This window comes from Stegostoma tigrinum, chromosome 4 (assembly GCF_030684315.1).
Source record: "Stegostoma tigrinum isolate sSteTig4 chromosome 4, sSteTig4.hap1, whole genome shotgun sequence".
Classification (NCBI taxonomy): domain Eukaryota; kingdom Metazoa; phylum Chordata; class Chondrichthyes; order Orectolobiformes; family Stegostomatidae; genus Stegostoma; species Stegostoma tigrinum.
In genome coordinates, this window is record NC_081357.1 from 18,736,235 (window position 1) to 18,753,205 (window position 16,971).

General features: G+C 41.9%; 1 protein-coding gene across 3 annotated transcripts in view; it reads left to right on the forward strand.

Annotated features, from left to right (window-relative positions):
- LOC125452282 (TOG array regulator of axonemal microtubules protein 2-like) overlaps window positions 1-16,971 on the forward strand; it is an 88,284-nt gene that overhangs the window by 63,174 nt on the left and 8,139 nt on the right. For all 3 annotated transcript variants that reach the window (XR_007247520.2, XM_048530505.2, XM_048530510.2), the window contains 4 exons: window positions 4,477-4,635; window positions 6,716-6,833; window positions 10,543-10,637; window positions 15,879-16,077. Coding sequence is in view for 2 of the 3 variants with exons in the window: in XM_048530505.2 (XP_048386462.1) it covers window positions 4,477-4,635; window positions 6,716-6,833; window positions 10,543-10,637; window positions 15,879-16,077 (571 nt within the window). In the remaining variant the exon portion in view is untranslated. The remainder of the gene's footprint in view (window positions 1-4,476; window positions 4,636-6,715; window positions 6,834-10,542; window positions 10,638-15,878; window positions 16,078-16,971) is intronic.

The window sequence follows — 16,971 nt, forward strand, 5'->3', positions numbered from 1 at the left end:
TTTCTCAATTCATTCACGGCATATGGCTGGCCAGCTCTTATTCCGAATCCCTTGTTGCCCTAAAAGTCAACACAACTGAGTGGCTCCCTTAGGCTGTTTCCAAGGGCAATTAAGAATCAGTTACTTTCTTCAGTTACTGTCTTTTATATAACTCCAGGTAAGGACAACAACTTTCCTTCCCTAAAGGATTTAGTGAACCAGATTTGACTTGATTTGACTTATTGTAGTCACATGTACCTAAGTACAGTGAAAAGATTTGTTTTGCGAGGAGTATAGGCAGATTACAGTAAACGAGGATATGCATGTCATAGGGTGCTTAGACACAGCAGGTTGCACTGCACAAGGGTGCCCAAAGTAAGATCAACATTATCTAAAGTTAGTGTGTCCATTCAGCAGTCTAATAATGGCAGGGAAAAAGCTGTTCTTGAACCTGTTGGTGCATGTGTTCAAGCTTCTGTATCTTCTGCCAGAAGATAGAGTTTGTAGGAGAACATTACTGGGCTGGAAGGAGTCTTTGATGATGTTGGCAGCCTTTCCACGACAATGAGAAGTGTAATGGAGTCCATGGATGGAAGGTTGGCCTTTGCAATGGTCTGGGCTGTATACACAACCTTCCGTAGTTTCTTACGGTCCTGGGTAGAGTCATTGCCATACCAGGCCCTTATGTACCCAGATTGTATGCTTTCTATGGCGCATCTGTAGAAGTTGGTGAGCATCCTTATGCTTGTGCCAAATTTACTAAACTACCTGAGGAAGAAGAGGGATTGTAGTGCCGCCTTGACTGTTGTATCTGTGGGGGAAGTCCAGGACAGATTGTTGGTTATCATCACTCCTAGAAGCTTGTCACTCTAAAACCTCAGCTCCATTGATGTAGATGGGGGTGTGTCCTGCTCCTTTCTTTCTGAAGTCAATAATCGGTTATTTTGTTTTGCTGAAATTGCCGGAGAGGTTGTTATCATTGCACCATGACACCAAGCCCTCTATCTCCTTTCTATATTCTGACTCCATGCTGTTTGATATCAGTCCTACCAAGGTGGTGGTATTGGCAAAAGTGTAGATGGTATCTGTTTAGAATTTTACTACATAGCCATGGATGTACAGGGAGCACAGTAGGGGGCTGAGGATGTATTGTTGGTAGGCGGTGCTCTAGTGTAGGCGTAGTTGCCTATTTCACTGATTGCAGTCTGAGAGTCAGGAAGCTGAGGATCAAATGCAGCGGGCGGAGCTGAGAGCTAGGTCCTGGAATTCTGGGATTCATCTGGTGGGGATTATGGTGTTGAAGATGGAGCTGTTGTTATTGAGCAGGAGTCCTTGCTATCCAGATATTATAGGTTTGAGTGTAGATCTTGTGAAATGGTGTCTGTTGTGAACGTGTTTTGGCTTTAGGCAAATTGCAGGGGATCAAAGCAGACTAGAGTTAATGTGGGTCATGAGCATCCTCTTGAAACACTTGATGATTATAGAGGCCAGAGGCACTGGGCAGTGGTCATTAAGGCACATTGCATGTGTTTTCTTTGGTACTGAAATGGGGACTTTGACTTGTTGGAGGGAGAGATTGAAGATGTCAGGTGAATGTGAAATGGGTTTTCCCCGACAGTAGACAGGGGTTTCATGGTCAACTTTCAATTCCAGATTTTTTTTTATTGAATTCAAATTCTGTCATCTGTCATGGTGAGATTTGTATCCTTGTCTCCAAGACATCACCCAGTCTCTGAATGACTAGTCCTGTAACAATGCCACTCAGTCATCACCTCCCCTGAAACTTCTGTTTAAAATTTTCCATTGTTTAGTTTCTGTCCCTCTGTCAGCTACAGACAAAATCCTATAATTGGCTCACTTTTGCCTCTGAATCACAAGGTCCCAGGTTCAAGTCCCACTCTAGGCCCTGAACAAAATAATGCAAAACTGCCCTGAAACTCCAGTGCAATAATGAGTATACTGCATTTTCAAAGATACTGCCTTTTGGATGAGATGTTAAAGCTAAGTTCTATCTGTCTGCTCAGATGTGTGTTTCCCCAATTCCTCTGCTTAAAACTTTCCTCAAACCAAGCTTCTTTGTCCTTAATCCCTTGGATTGCCTGCCAGAGTTACTATTTCTTCCTTGGTGTGGTGTTGCTTCTTTTCCTTTAGCTTTGGGGCATCTTTTAATTTTGGTTTTGATATTTGGACCATATTAGGAATGTCCTATTTATTGTCTATCCCTTATGTTTATGCTGATAGCTCAACCACGAGAATAGCTGAACCTGGTGCAACGTGGTCGATTCTCCACTATCTTCTGTAGTGACCAGGCTTCCAGAGAATGAAAATGAAACTGCTTAAGCGAGAGAGATTCAAAATAGTGTAGGGTGTCAAAACTGGGTATCTGTGAGGTGCTGTGGACCTTCAGTATCAGCAGAATCGCATTGAACCCCAATCTGTAGCCACATAATCTAATGTTATAAACATCATAAGTCAAGGGATCACCAGTTGTTTACAGTGCAGAAGAAGGCAGTTCAAGCCTGGCTCTTTCCTTGAGCCTTGTGTTAGTCATTCTCCTGACTCTTTCCCCATAACCCTGAATATTGATTTTTATTTAAATAACCATCTAATGCTCTAATTGCCTCTGACTCAAACACACTTTCAGGATTCAACTTGTTCGATGAAAAGTGCAATTGGGCATGCCAGGAGGATCCCTAAAAATGAGGGCTCAGCCCGGAGACACTACAGCACAGGACTACTTGCATGTCGAGCAGCACAAGCAGCATGCAATAGACAGAGTTAAGTGAACCAGCAGCCAATAGAGTAGATCTAAGCTCAGTGCTCCTGCCATATCCAGTTATAAATGTGGTGGACAATTAAACAACTAAAGGAAGAGAAGGTTTCACATATATCTCCATCCTCATAGAAGGACTGATCTATCTCGGCCTCTCTAGAGGTCCCCAGCATTAGGGATGTTAGTCTTCAACCACTCTGTGGTGTCAAGAAATGGTTGAATGCACTGGATAATGCAAAGCCTATGGTCCCAGACAAATCCCAGCAGTAGTATTGAAGATATGGATCTCTAGGTAAGTTGTTTCAGTACAGAAAGGAAATTTGCATCAAGCAGACAGTGTGAAGGTTGTCCAGGTATGCCCTGTTAACAAAAAAGCAAAGACAAATAAATTCCCTCTTTAGAAGTCCACTTTTGGCCATCAGCAAAGTGATGGAAGGTGTCAGTAGTGCTTCAACTGGCACTTAGACAGCATTTATGCTCTGAGGCATAGTTTGGGTTCCACCAGCTCCTGCCTTTGTTAAAGCTATGGCCCAAACATGTTCAAAAGTTTGGTTATGCCACAACTTGTGCATTGTATGCAGTTCTGATCACTGCATTATTGGAAGGATGTAATTGCCCTGGAGGCGGTGCAGAAGAGATTCACCAGGATGTTGCTGGGATGGAATGGTTTAGGGTTGAAGAGAAGCTGAATAAGATCAGGTTGTTTCCTTTAGAACAGAGGTGTTTGAGAGGGGACCAGACCTGAGGTGCATAACATGAGAGACCTGGATAGGGTGGATCAAAGCAGCTGCTCTGCTTAGTTGAAGCATCAATAACGGGACATAATTTTATGCTGTAAGGCAGGAGATTTACAGGGGATTTGAGGAAATGCTTTCGCTCAGAGTGTGGTGGTAAGCTGAAATGCACTGCCTGGGAGATTAGTTGAGGTGGGAAACCTCAACCTTTAAAACATATTTGGATGAGCACTTGAAAAGTCATAACATCGAAGGCTTTGGGCCAAGTGCTGGAACATTGAACTGGTATAGATTTAGAATAGTTTTTTTTGCCTCCATGTGGTCTTGATGGACTGAAGGTCTGTTCTGCACTGTATGATCTTAAAAGAGGCAATGGAAGGGAGTGGCTGCCATGACATTGAGGCAACATTTGACTGGGTATGACTTCAAAGAGTCCTTGCAAAATCAACGTCCATGGGAATCATTGGGGAAAACTCTCCACTGTTTGAAGACATGTTAAACATGAATAAAAATAGTTTGTGATCATTAGAGGCCAATTATCTTGGCTCCAGGACAATTCTGTAAGAATTCCTTAGAGTATTGCCCTAGGTCCAACTGTCTTCAGCTGCTCTCCAACAGAAACATTCCATTGACAGCACCCTCCATACCAGTGCCCCTGCCACCTAGATGGACAAGGGCAGCAGATAGTCCTGGGAACACAGCCAGCTGCAAGTTTGCCCTCTGAACCACACACTATCCTGATTTTGAACTGTCCCGTTGTTCCTTCGCCATTTCTGGGTCAAAATCCTGGAACTCTCTCCCTAACAGCATTTTGGTTTTATCTATAATCCTAAAGTCTGAAGCAGTTCAAGAAGTTAGTTTACTATCACCTCCTCAAGGGCACCTGCAGAAGATCAAAGCATGCTGGGCTCATTTCTCATGAACAAATTTCCCTTTCTAAAAAAAAATGTGGAGTGTTGCTTACTTTGTTTTATTTCTCTCATTATGCAGTCATCGTAACACCATTGTTCGGAAATGCACTGCTGAAAATTTGCTGAGCATTGTTGAACGTCTTGGAGCTGAGAGACTCTTGTCGGGGAGCAAGGACAATATGGACCAGATAGTCCAAGCAATGGTGAAATTCTCCCAGGATGGGAATCAGGATACCAGGTGTGAGCAGATGTTTCAGCAAGCAGGATAATAGATCGGATTGAAGTACAACGGGGAAGGGGTTTGGGGTCGCTGTGGGGCAAGATGGATTAAAGATTTAATAATTGCTTCACTTGTCTTTTGAAGTTTAATCTTTGTTATATCAATCTTCTCAAATTCCTGGCTAATTAACTTTGAACAAGGTGAGGTATCATTCAAATAGACACCCTGGACAACCCTGGGATCAACAAGGCAAGGGGGAATACACAATGAATATTAGGACTCTGGGAAGCACCAAGGAACAGAGAGACCTCGATGTGCATGCCCACTCGTCCTTGAAGATATCAGGGCAGGTGGATAAAGTGGTTGAAAAGGCATATGGTATGTTTGCCTTGACAAGTCAAGGCAGAGATTTAAGATCAAGGGGATCAAAATGTTGATTAGCTACTGCATTGTGTGCTGTTCTGGAATCACATTACAAGCGAGATGTGATTTGCACTGGACAGGGTGCAGAGGAGATTTACCGGGATGTTGCCTGGGCTGGAGAGTTCTAGCTATGAAGAAAGGTTGGATTGATTGGGGTTGTTTCCCTTGGAGTCGAGGAGCCTGAAGGGAGACATGGATTGAAGGACATAGATAGGGTAGATAGGAAGAGACTTTCCCCTTTCACGGAGGGATTAATGACCAAGATGGATAGATTTAACGGAAGGGACAGGACATTTAGAGGAGGTGTGAAGAAAATGTCTTTCACCCAGAGGGTGGTGGGAATCTGGAACTCACTGCCTATAAGGCTGGTAGAGGTGGAAACCCTCATAACATAGAACATAGAACATAGAACATAGAACAGTACAGCACAGAACAGGCCCTTCAGCCCACAATGTTGTGCCGACCATTGATCCTCATGTGTGCACCCTCAAATTTCTGTGACCATATACATGTCCAGCAGTCTCTTAAATGACCCCAATGACCTTGCTTCCACAACTGCTGCTGGCAACGCATTCCATGCTCTCACAACTCTCTGCGTAAAGAACCTGCCTCTGACATCCCCTCTATACTTTCCACCAACCAGCTTAAAACCATGACCCCTCGTGCTAGCCATTTAAGAAATATTTAGATATACACTTGTGATGCCAAAGTATACACAACTATGAGCCAGGTGACAGAAAACGGGCTTGGAAAATTTTGGTGGTTGTTTTTGACCACCACAGATGTAACGGTTCAAAGGGCCTTTTTTCTGTGCTGTTGGTCTCTGACTCTATGACCCTGTAAAGGTAAAGAAGATTGTGCTACATGAGCTGGTGCCCCCTTCTCCTGACAGATTTTCATAAGATTTATGCTCATAGTAATACCTTTCAGTAGTGATGGAAATAGTCTAGTTGTAATTGACATTTTTTCAGTTCTCGTGTCAATCTTTGTAGAGGCTACTTTGAAGATTAAAGTGGGCTATTTCAAAAGAGGCTTATGTGACCCAATAAAACACAATCTAGAATTATTGCTGTTGATACTACCAAATGAGTGCTTAACACACACCTGTCAATCTCTGAGTGCTGTCAAACAAGTTCCCTTACTGTACTTGCCATCTGCTACTTTAAACAAGTGACATTTTCTGTTTACAAAGCATTTACTTGTTAAATATTGTGAGAAGTAATTTCCAAGTTTCAGTGCTGTGGGGAACATACTATCAATATTAGTGACGTGTGATGGGTTAGGTCGTGCAGTAAATTTCCTGGGGAATATATCTCCTTATTTCTCTCATCTCGGTGGTAATGATAGGTTTGAGTGCCTCAATCTCAGAACTGCAGCAGCTATTTAAGTGGGCAATCCATGTTGAATTCTTCATAAACCCCCTTGATCTAAATACTTATTCCACCTTGTAAATTTCCTTAGCTTTATAGAGACCACTATCTTTATTTTATAGTGCATGGGTAATAAATGCATAGGATCTATCATATTATTTTACAGACATGCATGTTTGGTAAAAGGACTGCCGTGTGCTATGCATGAGCACATTCAGGTTGCTGTGTACTTGGATGACTTAGAGAGAACGTTGGCAACGAATTGGTGGGTGTAAATGTTCTGTTTGTTTTCCATTGTCTGAAAGGTTTTATGGTCGGAAGGCGCTGAACGTTTTGATGTCCCACCCAGAGTTTGAGAGACACATGGACCGCTCGCTTCTGTCTCAGGATTTGCACCGCATCATCACAGCTATAAAACAGCGGGTGAGTCTTCAGCTGGCACTTTTGAACCAGTAACCTTGATCCTCGCTTTCACTGTGGTACTAGCTATCAGGATTAAAGTTCAGTAACAAGATGATGTCCATCAGTGTAAGGTGACATCTTAGTACTACTTAAAAAGGTACCTTACTGTGATTAGTAGATTAATGTGAGGAACACATGACTATCCTAAATTGTGATCCAGTTACTCCATTTTCTTATTTAACTCCTGCTTTTAACATTAACGTAGAATTTAATTAATGTTAATACTGGGGACAGTCCTAGAAAACATAACCACAGAATAAAACTGACAGGTATTTGGAGTGGTTTTAGCTCATGAAGGGAAGTCAGCACTGAATTATAAAATGCAGACTATGTTTGAATCGTCTGGTGAAGAAACAAACTAGGTTGATGAAAGGAATGTAGTGGATGTGGTCTATATGAATTTTAAGGCAGTTTTTAAAGTGCAACATAAGAGGTTAACAAACAGAGACTTGTAGACGAGGAGGGTCAGTGTCCAAATGAGTAAAACATTGTCTATAGAACAGAGCCAGTTGGTGATACTGGCTGTTTTCCAGACTGCAGGGTGGTGCATTGTGAGAGTTCTTCCAAGGTCAGTGCCAGGACAATGATCTCTCTTCATACCTTAATTAATATCAACATTTGTTCCTTAACAAATTATCAACAGTCAGCTTCTAATAATCATCTTTGTACAGGTCAGTGACTTAATAAATAAATATGTTGGCCGATCTGTAAACGGTGGAGAGTGTTACAGTGCGATGTTACAGTTTTCTTTTAGATCGAAAATTTAGAGATCTGTAATCTTAGGTTTTGTGAAACATATTTAAAAAATATTTTGAGATATTGGTGTCACTTGCAAGGCCAGCATATAATGCTTATCCTTAATTACCTTTGAGTAAATGATGGTGGGTCACCTTCTTGAATTGCTGCAGCTTCCAAAGCTGTTCCCTCCCAGTGGGAAGGGAGTTCACAATTTTTACTCATGGACAGTGAAGGGTTGGGGACCTATTTCCAGTAAGGATTGTGTTTGGCTTGAAGGGTGGTTGACGGGTGCAAGTGGTGGTTTTCCCATGTATCTGTTCCCCTTGTTTTTCTTGGTGGTGGAGGTTGTGGTAGGATGGTCCGTCGAATGAACCTTGGTCATTTGCTTTCGTGCATCGTGTAGATGGTACATCCTGCTGGTACAGTGCTCCGGTAATAGAGGACGTGAATGTTTATGGTTGCAGATAGGTTTCCAAATGGAGAAGGAAGACTTTGTCCTGGATGGAGCCACCCTCATCCTGGATGGAGCCACCCTCATCCATCACAGAATTGACTTACACAGTCTAGATGGTAGGCAGGTTTTTGCGAGGTGGGGGTGGGGGTCAACAAGCTGTGGTTAGGAGGTGAGCATCTCTCATCAAAATTTCCAGTTTGATGTGATCTTGTGTCTACCATATTTTTGTGGCAAGTCCAGTTCAGTTCCAGTTGCTAATTTTTTGTTTTTGCGTTGTGAATGAAATTTGAAATCCAAAAGTTATTTACTAAGAGAAGAAAGTCACAAAATTCCACATTTTAAGAGTGATTTTTGCTTGACCAACGTTGTCAAAGCAAACACAAAATACTATCTTTCCTGTGCTCTTAACATGCAGAATTTATGAGTTAAACACAAACTAACTGGCTAATTGTGATAACATGTAAACTATAAATTAGTACTTAAATGGCAAATTCAAGTAAGGCAGATCTTGTGATCTTGGCTCGGCCCTCTACTCAGACTTGAATGAGGATGAGTCACAAAGTGTTTCAATTTCTGTCTTTCTCACGAGTAATTTCAGTTCCTCCTCTTCTGGGAACTAACCTAAACTCCAGTTTATAGCAGTGCCAACCAATCCAAGATCCATAGCGTTCACCAGCATCTGAAGTTTGGTCCAGATAGAGTAGACTCACTAAGATAGTTTTCCAGTAACAGAAGCACCTGTAGCAACTTATTCTAAGCTTCTGGATATGGACTATCACCGTCAGCTTGTTTGTTTTGAATTAGTGGACTCAACAACTACAACTGCTCAGCTTGAACTGAGCCGTGTCTTATATCTTTAACTAAGGTTTACGTTCTTATTTCCCAACCTCAGTTTTTTTTTTGTTTCTTAGGAAAATGGTAAGTTTAGTTTCATTTGTTGCATTTATCTTTTCTATTCCTCTTTCAATTTCATTTTTGATTCAGCTTCTGTTCTCACAGTAGGGGCTATCTCAAACATATACAAATTTTAATTTATATTTTAAATCATAATAAATTATTTTAGAAAGATAACCCCCCACAATGGTGAGCCACAGAATGTTAATTTTAGCAATGGGAATGCCATTGAATATCAAGGTTAGATGCCCCTTGAAGAAGGTCATTTCCTTGCAATAGTGTGGGGTGACTTTTATTTGCTACTTAGTGGTCCAAGTCCACATGTTGTCCATGTATTGCTGCAACTGTCTCTGCATATGCTTCATAGAACAATACGGCACAGGAAATAGGCCCTTCAGCCCGCAACGTCTATGCTGACTATGACGCCATTCTAAACTACTTCAGTATCTGAGAAATCACAAACGGTGCTGAACTTTGAGCAGTTATCTGTGGCATGGTGCCCCTGACCTTATGATGGAGGGAAGGTCATTGTTGAAGCAGCTGAAGATGGTTGGGCCCCTGAGGAAAGGGATATTGTGATGCAGTGGTCGCGCCCGTACCTCCTGGGTCAGAAGTCTAACTTGTCCTGGCGGTGTGTCGTCACATGTCTGAACCGGTTGATCAGGAAATATCAAACAACAATTGAGGGGGAACGCTGCTGACTGATGGGACCATGACTGTACAGCTTACAAGCCAGACCCATGACAACAGCCAGCTTTCCAGCAAGGAAAAAGGCACTACCAATGGTCAGTTTACATCACACAATCTCAACTAATAATTGCTGAGTGACCTAATTGCTCAATATCTTACAGCAATGAAAATACCATTCAGAATTGGTGACCCAGTAGATTCCCTTCTTCGTCAATGTAATTTCAGGTAAGATATCAGTAGGATCTTGATAGGAGCCTGGCTAATAGAGTTTTTGATTGTAACCATTCTGTAACAGTTAGCCCTCTCATCTATGTATTCCAATTATTGATAGGATTGTCAACTTGCTGAGTGGAAATTCATGAGAAAGGCTTCTCCTTCTGGATTTGTCCCTAGTAACCAGCGTTCCATGAATGAAAGCAGAGTGGGGATTTGCCCTTCAATTCTACCGTGCTCGTATTGTTGCATCAGGAAGTGTGTGTGACCAGACTAGCTTAATTATTTTCTCTTTTCTCCCCTTCCTCATTGTATCCTCTCGAACAATCCCAATTACAAATTTCCTCCTAAAGAATCCATCAAAGATCATTCAGTGACTTAGGAAGGAAATGGCACAAAAACCATTGTGATAACCCATACTCCCTTGGGCCACATTTTTAGACATTGATATGAAAAGAATGACCATCCTGGATGATTCTGAGCACGTCCCTGTTGTGTTTTTCTCTCCTAATACCAATTTTGAGTTAGGAGTGCCAAGCCAGTCCACACTGTTCCCTACTTGGCCACCTTGGTCAGTAAGGGACAGGTTTTCAACTTGGGCAGACATTGATTTGGATTTGTAAGTGAAAAAGTGGCAAATTATTGAACATTTACTAAGTGCGTGTTATTTTCATTATTCAGGGAGCTGCCTTTTCCGAACCTTATTCACCGAAGGGTAGAAGCTCAAGGATCAACAGTTCCTTAAAACATCAGGAGAGTATACCAAATACTGGAAGGTGAAAATTTTAACTTTAGTATCACCTAAATACATTGCTTTAGTAAAATGACATTTGCTGCATTTATATTTCTGTTGGCTTAAATGTAGCTTTATTACTCCAAACCTCAATCCTGACATCTTTGTGCTACTCTATTTTCTTTTGTTAGTTTAAACACAGACATCAGTTGGAGCAATTGCAGACTCTGATCTTTATCTTTAAAATGGCTCGTACACAACCTAGTCAACTTATATAAAGTTATTCAATTTGATTCTTTATTATTGAACTCACAACTCGTCATACACTTTTTACCATTAGTATTTACACACTGTACCCAGAGATGCACTTCAATCACTTTTAACAAACGGGGACCGAACTACACATGCCTAGGGACTAAAGACATGGATCTTCCCATCACTTCAGCTCCTCATCCTTCACAAAATCCCTGTTCAGTGGAACTGTGTGTTGATCCTACAAACAGCTGCAGACATTAGGATGGTTGGGTTTGATGAATTGTGATGACCAGACTGCGGGGTGAGATTTCCCAATTCATTATGGTTCCAGACAGGATACTCCCAACTCTGAAGCTTCTGAGTGAGAAGGAATGAACTGGCTCACCTTCTTTATTCATCACCACATTTGGTTGGCTGCAACAATGTTAATGTAAAAAGGCCCCTTTCTCTCTGGATGCCTTTACTCTCAGGACGAAATTAACTTAGGTTTTAAAAAGAGACAATTTAATCAGGCATTGTTGAGTTAAGGGTGTCTTTATTAATAGTGGGATGAATTACAAGCACAACACATATACACTGATTCGAAATGAGATGAGCTCAAAAATATAAAAGTTTAAAAAGAAAGATATGTATCAATCTCTGAATTGTTTGTGAAGAGTGGATAATTGAACACTGTGGCCGTTGCAGTTGAGGTTATTGATAGCGTTGATGTTGATTGGTGAGCAATTTGTTTCATAATCCTTCCTTTTGAAGATTGTTTGAGATCCTGTAGTTCTGACGCCTTTCGAATGTGATTGAGTTCCAGTATCCAGCGAGAGGGCTTTGTTGACTTGCTTCTGTTTTAACTGCTTTGCAACATTTGGAGTGAGAGAGAGTCTATCTGAGTGACATAAAGGTAACTAGGGGATGATTCTTTTGACTGCAAACTCACAGCACACGAATACCCTGAACCCAGGCAAGTACATACAAAAGCATTCAGTCCCAGGAATCAACTCCAGTAGAATTGAAACAACTTTTTAACCCTTGCGCTCATTTAATCTCCCAAAGGAAAAGCTCAGAATGTATCTGCAGATTGGGATATAATCACAGAGGTTGACTGTTTGTTGAGAAAGTGTTACCAGCCCCTTATTATCTTTGGAGTGATAGGAAATCATAGTCCAGTCTGTGTGAAGTTTCTTTGATGTTTCAGGTGTTGCATTCATTGGTCTCCAGCCAGCCATTTAATTTACATCTGCAGTCAGTTTTGTATATTCAAAGAAGCACGGTTTGGAATAATGTTACAAATTTCCAGGGTTTTGAACTGTGATCGTAACAAAATCCACATTTCCAAAGGCATCAGCCAAGCAATCCTCCTTGATGGATTGTTTTTCTGCCTCACTTTCTAATTTCTTTAGGTGGTGCTTTTGCACCTGGGTAATTTCACATCTGTATGTAAAGGGACAGAAATGCCATGTATGAAAGGTGTTAGCAAGAATTCCGTCACCTACATGCCCACCAAGTTCTCGTACTTGACCCAGTGAATCTGTACAGGCTCAGAGATAATGGGAACTGCAGATGCTGGAGATTCCAAGATAATAAAATGTGAGGCTGGATGAACACAGCAGGCCAAGCAGCATCTCAGGAGCACAAAAGCTGACGTTTCGGGCCTAGACCCTTCATCAGAGAATCTGTACAGGCTCTCAGGATAGATTAGAGAGAAATATTCCATTGAGTCACATTCACTCCTTGAAAGTTGCCACCCAGGTTGACAGGGCTGTTAAGAAGGCATAGAGTGTTTTAGCTTTTATTAATAGGGGGATCGAGTTCCGGAACCAAGAGGTTATGGTGTAGCTGTACAAAACTCTGGTGCGGCCACACTTGGAGTATTGTATACAGTTCTGGTCACCGCATTATAAGAAGGATGTGGAAGCTTTGGAAAGGGTGCAGAGGAGATTTACTAGGATGTTGCCTGGTATGGTGGGAAGGTCTTACGAGGAAAGGCTGAGGGACTTGAGGCTGTTTTCATTAGAGAGAAGAATGTTGAGAGGTGACTTAATTGAGACATATAAAATAATCAGAGGGTTAGATAGGGTGGATATGGAGAGCCTTTTTCCTAGGATGGTGACAGCGAGCACGAGGGGGCATAGCTTTAAGTTGAGGGGTGAAAGATATAGGACAGATGTCAGAGATAGTTTCTTTACTCAGAGAGTAGTAAGGGATTGGAACGCTTTGTCTGCAACGGTAATAGATGCGCCAACTTTAGGTGCATTTAAGCCATCATTGGACAAGCATATGGACGTACATGGAATAGTGTAGGTTAGATGGGCTTGAGATCGGTACGACAGGTCGGCACAACATCGAGGGTCGAAGGGCCTGTACTGTGCTAAACAGTAAGGTTCTATGTTCTATGTTCTATGTTCACTGACCTCTAGGCAGCGGTATTGATGGAGTCCTGGGAACAGGTTAAGGGTCACTAATTCAGTTGCAATAGCTGCATGGCTGATAAGGACCAGAGGGAGTCCTCACAGCCACAAGTGGAACTAGCAAAGAAAAGAGAGACGCTCTGTACAAAGGGTTCTCACATCTTACCTACACTGAGTAACTAGTGCAGGCAGTATTACGAAAGAGGTAGGTGTAACTGCCATCTTGCATATTATGAGGTCATTGTTAGTTTGTGACTAATTAGCCTCTGTTTTTGTTGACTGATGGTGGAATAAATAACAAACCCCTGATCCTGTTTGAAGAGTGCTGTAAAATCTGTGCAAACAATTAAACCTCCGCACTAGACAAATTTAATAACTAATCCAGAGAGCAGCACTTTCAGCTATGCAACAAGGCCTGATGACTACACTGGACTGTTGGCCAAGATGGTATACTGAAGGCTTGGAATCGGGTTTGAAAGTACGATATTCTGAAGCAAACTATGTGAAGAGGTGGGATCCAAATATTAATTTATAACAGCACTGATTGAACCATTATAATACAGACATCTTGAGTGTTTAACAAAGGAGAATTTGCAAAGGGGAAAGGCACATGATATAACAGCAGCAATGTTGCATCTGCAAGGAGCGAGTTTCAGATGGAGAAATCTAAACATATAGTGATCACATGGCCCACTTTGTGGATGGCATTTTGAACCCAGTTTCAGAGATTATGGGATATGTTGCTGATAGAACAAAAGCCATTTGCTCACTCTCTTTCTTTGGTACTCAGCAAAGTGTGCACGCTGAAACCTACTAGAAGTCATCTTTATTTTGGAATTTACCTCACACTTCAGCAAAGGGAACTCGGCCATCTACATCTGTAGGAAGACAGCCCATGGTCAACAGCTTGTGTTAGCAGAATAGCTTTCAACACAATTCACCATTTGGGACAATCTACAACTTACTCTTAAGTTAACACTCTTTGAAGTTAACTTTTTATCATTGATTTTCCTCATAACTTTTTTCTCTTTATCCATTCATGGGATGAGGGCATCGCTGGCTAGGCAGCATTTATTGCCTATCCCTAACTGCGCAGGGTCATTGCTGTGGGCCCGGAGTCTCACGTAGGCCAGACCAGGTGAAGATGGCAGTTTTTTTCCCCGAAAGAGCATTAGTGAACCAGATGGATTTTTCCAACAATTCACAATTGATTTATGATCAGTAGACTCTTTATTCCAGATATTTATTGAGTTCAAATTCTGCCATCTGCCATACCGGGATTCGAACCCAGATCCCCAGAACGTTACCTGGGTCTCTGGATTAACAGTCCAGTGATAATACTGCTAGGCCATTGACTCCCCCTTGTATGTATGTGTTTGCAGAGTAGTTTTACACATATATTTGCACAGTGCAAATTGTTTGTCAATGAGCTTTGCCTTAGTCTTTGTTGAGTAAGTTTTATTTGTAATGCATTCCTTTCTATTTTATTAAAGAAACCTGGCTGATTTGTTCCTCAAACTGAACCTAACGCAGTCAGAGACATACATTAATATTTATTGAGATGAGTGGAGGAGTGGTTCTAGAAAGAAACTGGTGATCCCCTCAACCTTGTAACAGATAAGGGTCCAACAATCTGTCAAACTGACAATCCGGGATATAACTTCTAATCTGTAAACCGCCTTTGCAGATTGTCAACCTTCCATTGAATTTCGCCCCTTTCCATTTCCAATGAAGGTAATTTTGATTTTGATAGTGCAACACAGCAACAGCAGCTTCCACTCTTGAGGAAATGAGACTCAGATAGTTGTGATAACGGGTGAGTAACCCATAATGCCTGCAGAGCAGTTTAAACTACCAACAATTCAGACTTGTACTCTCTTCTCCTCCTAAATTATAATGTCAATAGTCACAGAAATACCTTTCCTGTGACATTTCAAAACATGCACACATGGTGTCCAGATTTAGGCTGCCTGGTCCAGATTTCCATGACTCCTCTCTCTCCATTTGAATGGCAGGAATCTCAATCACAGCTTAGTCACTGAATGCTCACTGGTTCCTTTAGGATATAGTGGACTAGAGTACAGGTACTAAAAATTAAACTTTGAATGTTTGAATCAAGCATGGAAATTTAACCAACAAGTGCTGTGATCATTGAGCCCCGTGGCATAACCAACTTTTAACCCGATCCCGAGTGATTATGTTCAAATTGTATGTGGTCTCATCTGCGCACCTTCCTACAGTCCTCCAGGAACTCTGCACTCTTCTCATTCTGAACTCGTGCACCATCCCAACATCTTTCGCTGAACGTTGGCAGTTTGTGTCTTCAGCTGTACAGGTCCCATGATCCAGAGTTCCATCCCTGAGCCTCTCTGACTCTGCCTTTCTCTAGACCTTAACATGGTTCTATCAACACGCTTTCGGTCAACTGTCTTGTCATGCTGCTCTGTGTCAGTTTTTTGTCTGAAAAATTCACCTTTGAAATGCTTTGGAATAATTTACTCAGTCAAAGGTGCTATAGAAGGACAGGTTGTGACTCACACCAGCTGGAGCACAGGCTTGGTGAATAGACCCTACTTTGTTAGGCAGATTGAGACTTGCAGTAATGTCTGATACTTACTTTTTGTCAGGGCAGAGCTGGACACACCGCGACAGCAGGGACTGTCACCACGTCGATCAATCATTCGGGGAACAGAAGCCGTGGAGCAGGTGAAGCAAATGAACAAGCTGCTGTCTTCTAAAGAGTTCCAGGAGAGGATACAGGGCATTTCACTGCTGCTTCAACATTGTGAGACCAACCCAGGCTTCGTCACCTCCAACATTGTGAATGTAAGACCTATATATAAGGACGTTCCGAAACACAAAACCAGGGAAAGGTCTTTCAGGTTAGGGATTTGGAATTCAGTGCTTGTTCTGGCCTGTGACCTTCCTGTCTGATCACTGAGCTAAAATAGAACCTTGACGTGCAACAAGTTCATCATCTCAGGTAACAAAGTGTGCAGCTGGATGGACACAGCAGGCCAAGCAATTTCCTGCTCCTACGATGCTCCTTGGCCTGCTGTGTTCATCCAGCTCCACACCTTGTTATCTCGGATTCTCCAGCATCTGCAGTTCCTATTATCTCATCACCTCAGGGTTTGATTTCAACTTTTAGCCTATAAGGCAGTAAATACCTACATCTCCCTCCTTCGTGGTTCCATTTCTGTGGAAAACCTGCCCCAACCTTCCCTCCATTAAAAATCAAAATAGGGTAGTTTGCTGACAATTGCACAATATTTGGCACCATTTGTGATGATTCAGGTACAGAAGTATCCCATTTCCAAATGCAGAAAGACCTGGAGAAAACCCAAGTCCAATTGCCAGGAAAACTGACCAAAACTTTAGCACTGATTTTTTTTTTCTTCAAAAATGCTGCCAGATCTGCTGAGCTTTTCCAGCAACTTCTGCTTTTGTTCCAATTGCCAGGAAATGACCATCTCTGACAGGAGAACCTAACCATTGCTCCTTGACATTCAATGGTATTCCCATTGCTGAATCACCCACCATTAACATCCTCGGAATTACCATTGACCAGAAACTTGACTGGACTAGTCATAAAAACACAATGGCTACGAGAGCAGGTCAGAAACCAGGAAAACTGTGGCAAGTAACTCATCTTCTGATTCTCCACATTGCGTCCAACATCTACAAGGTATATATCAGGAGTATGATGGAATATTCCCC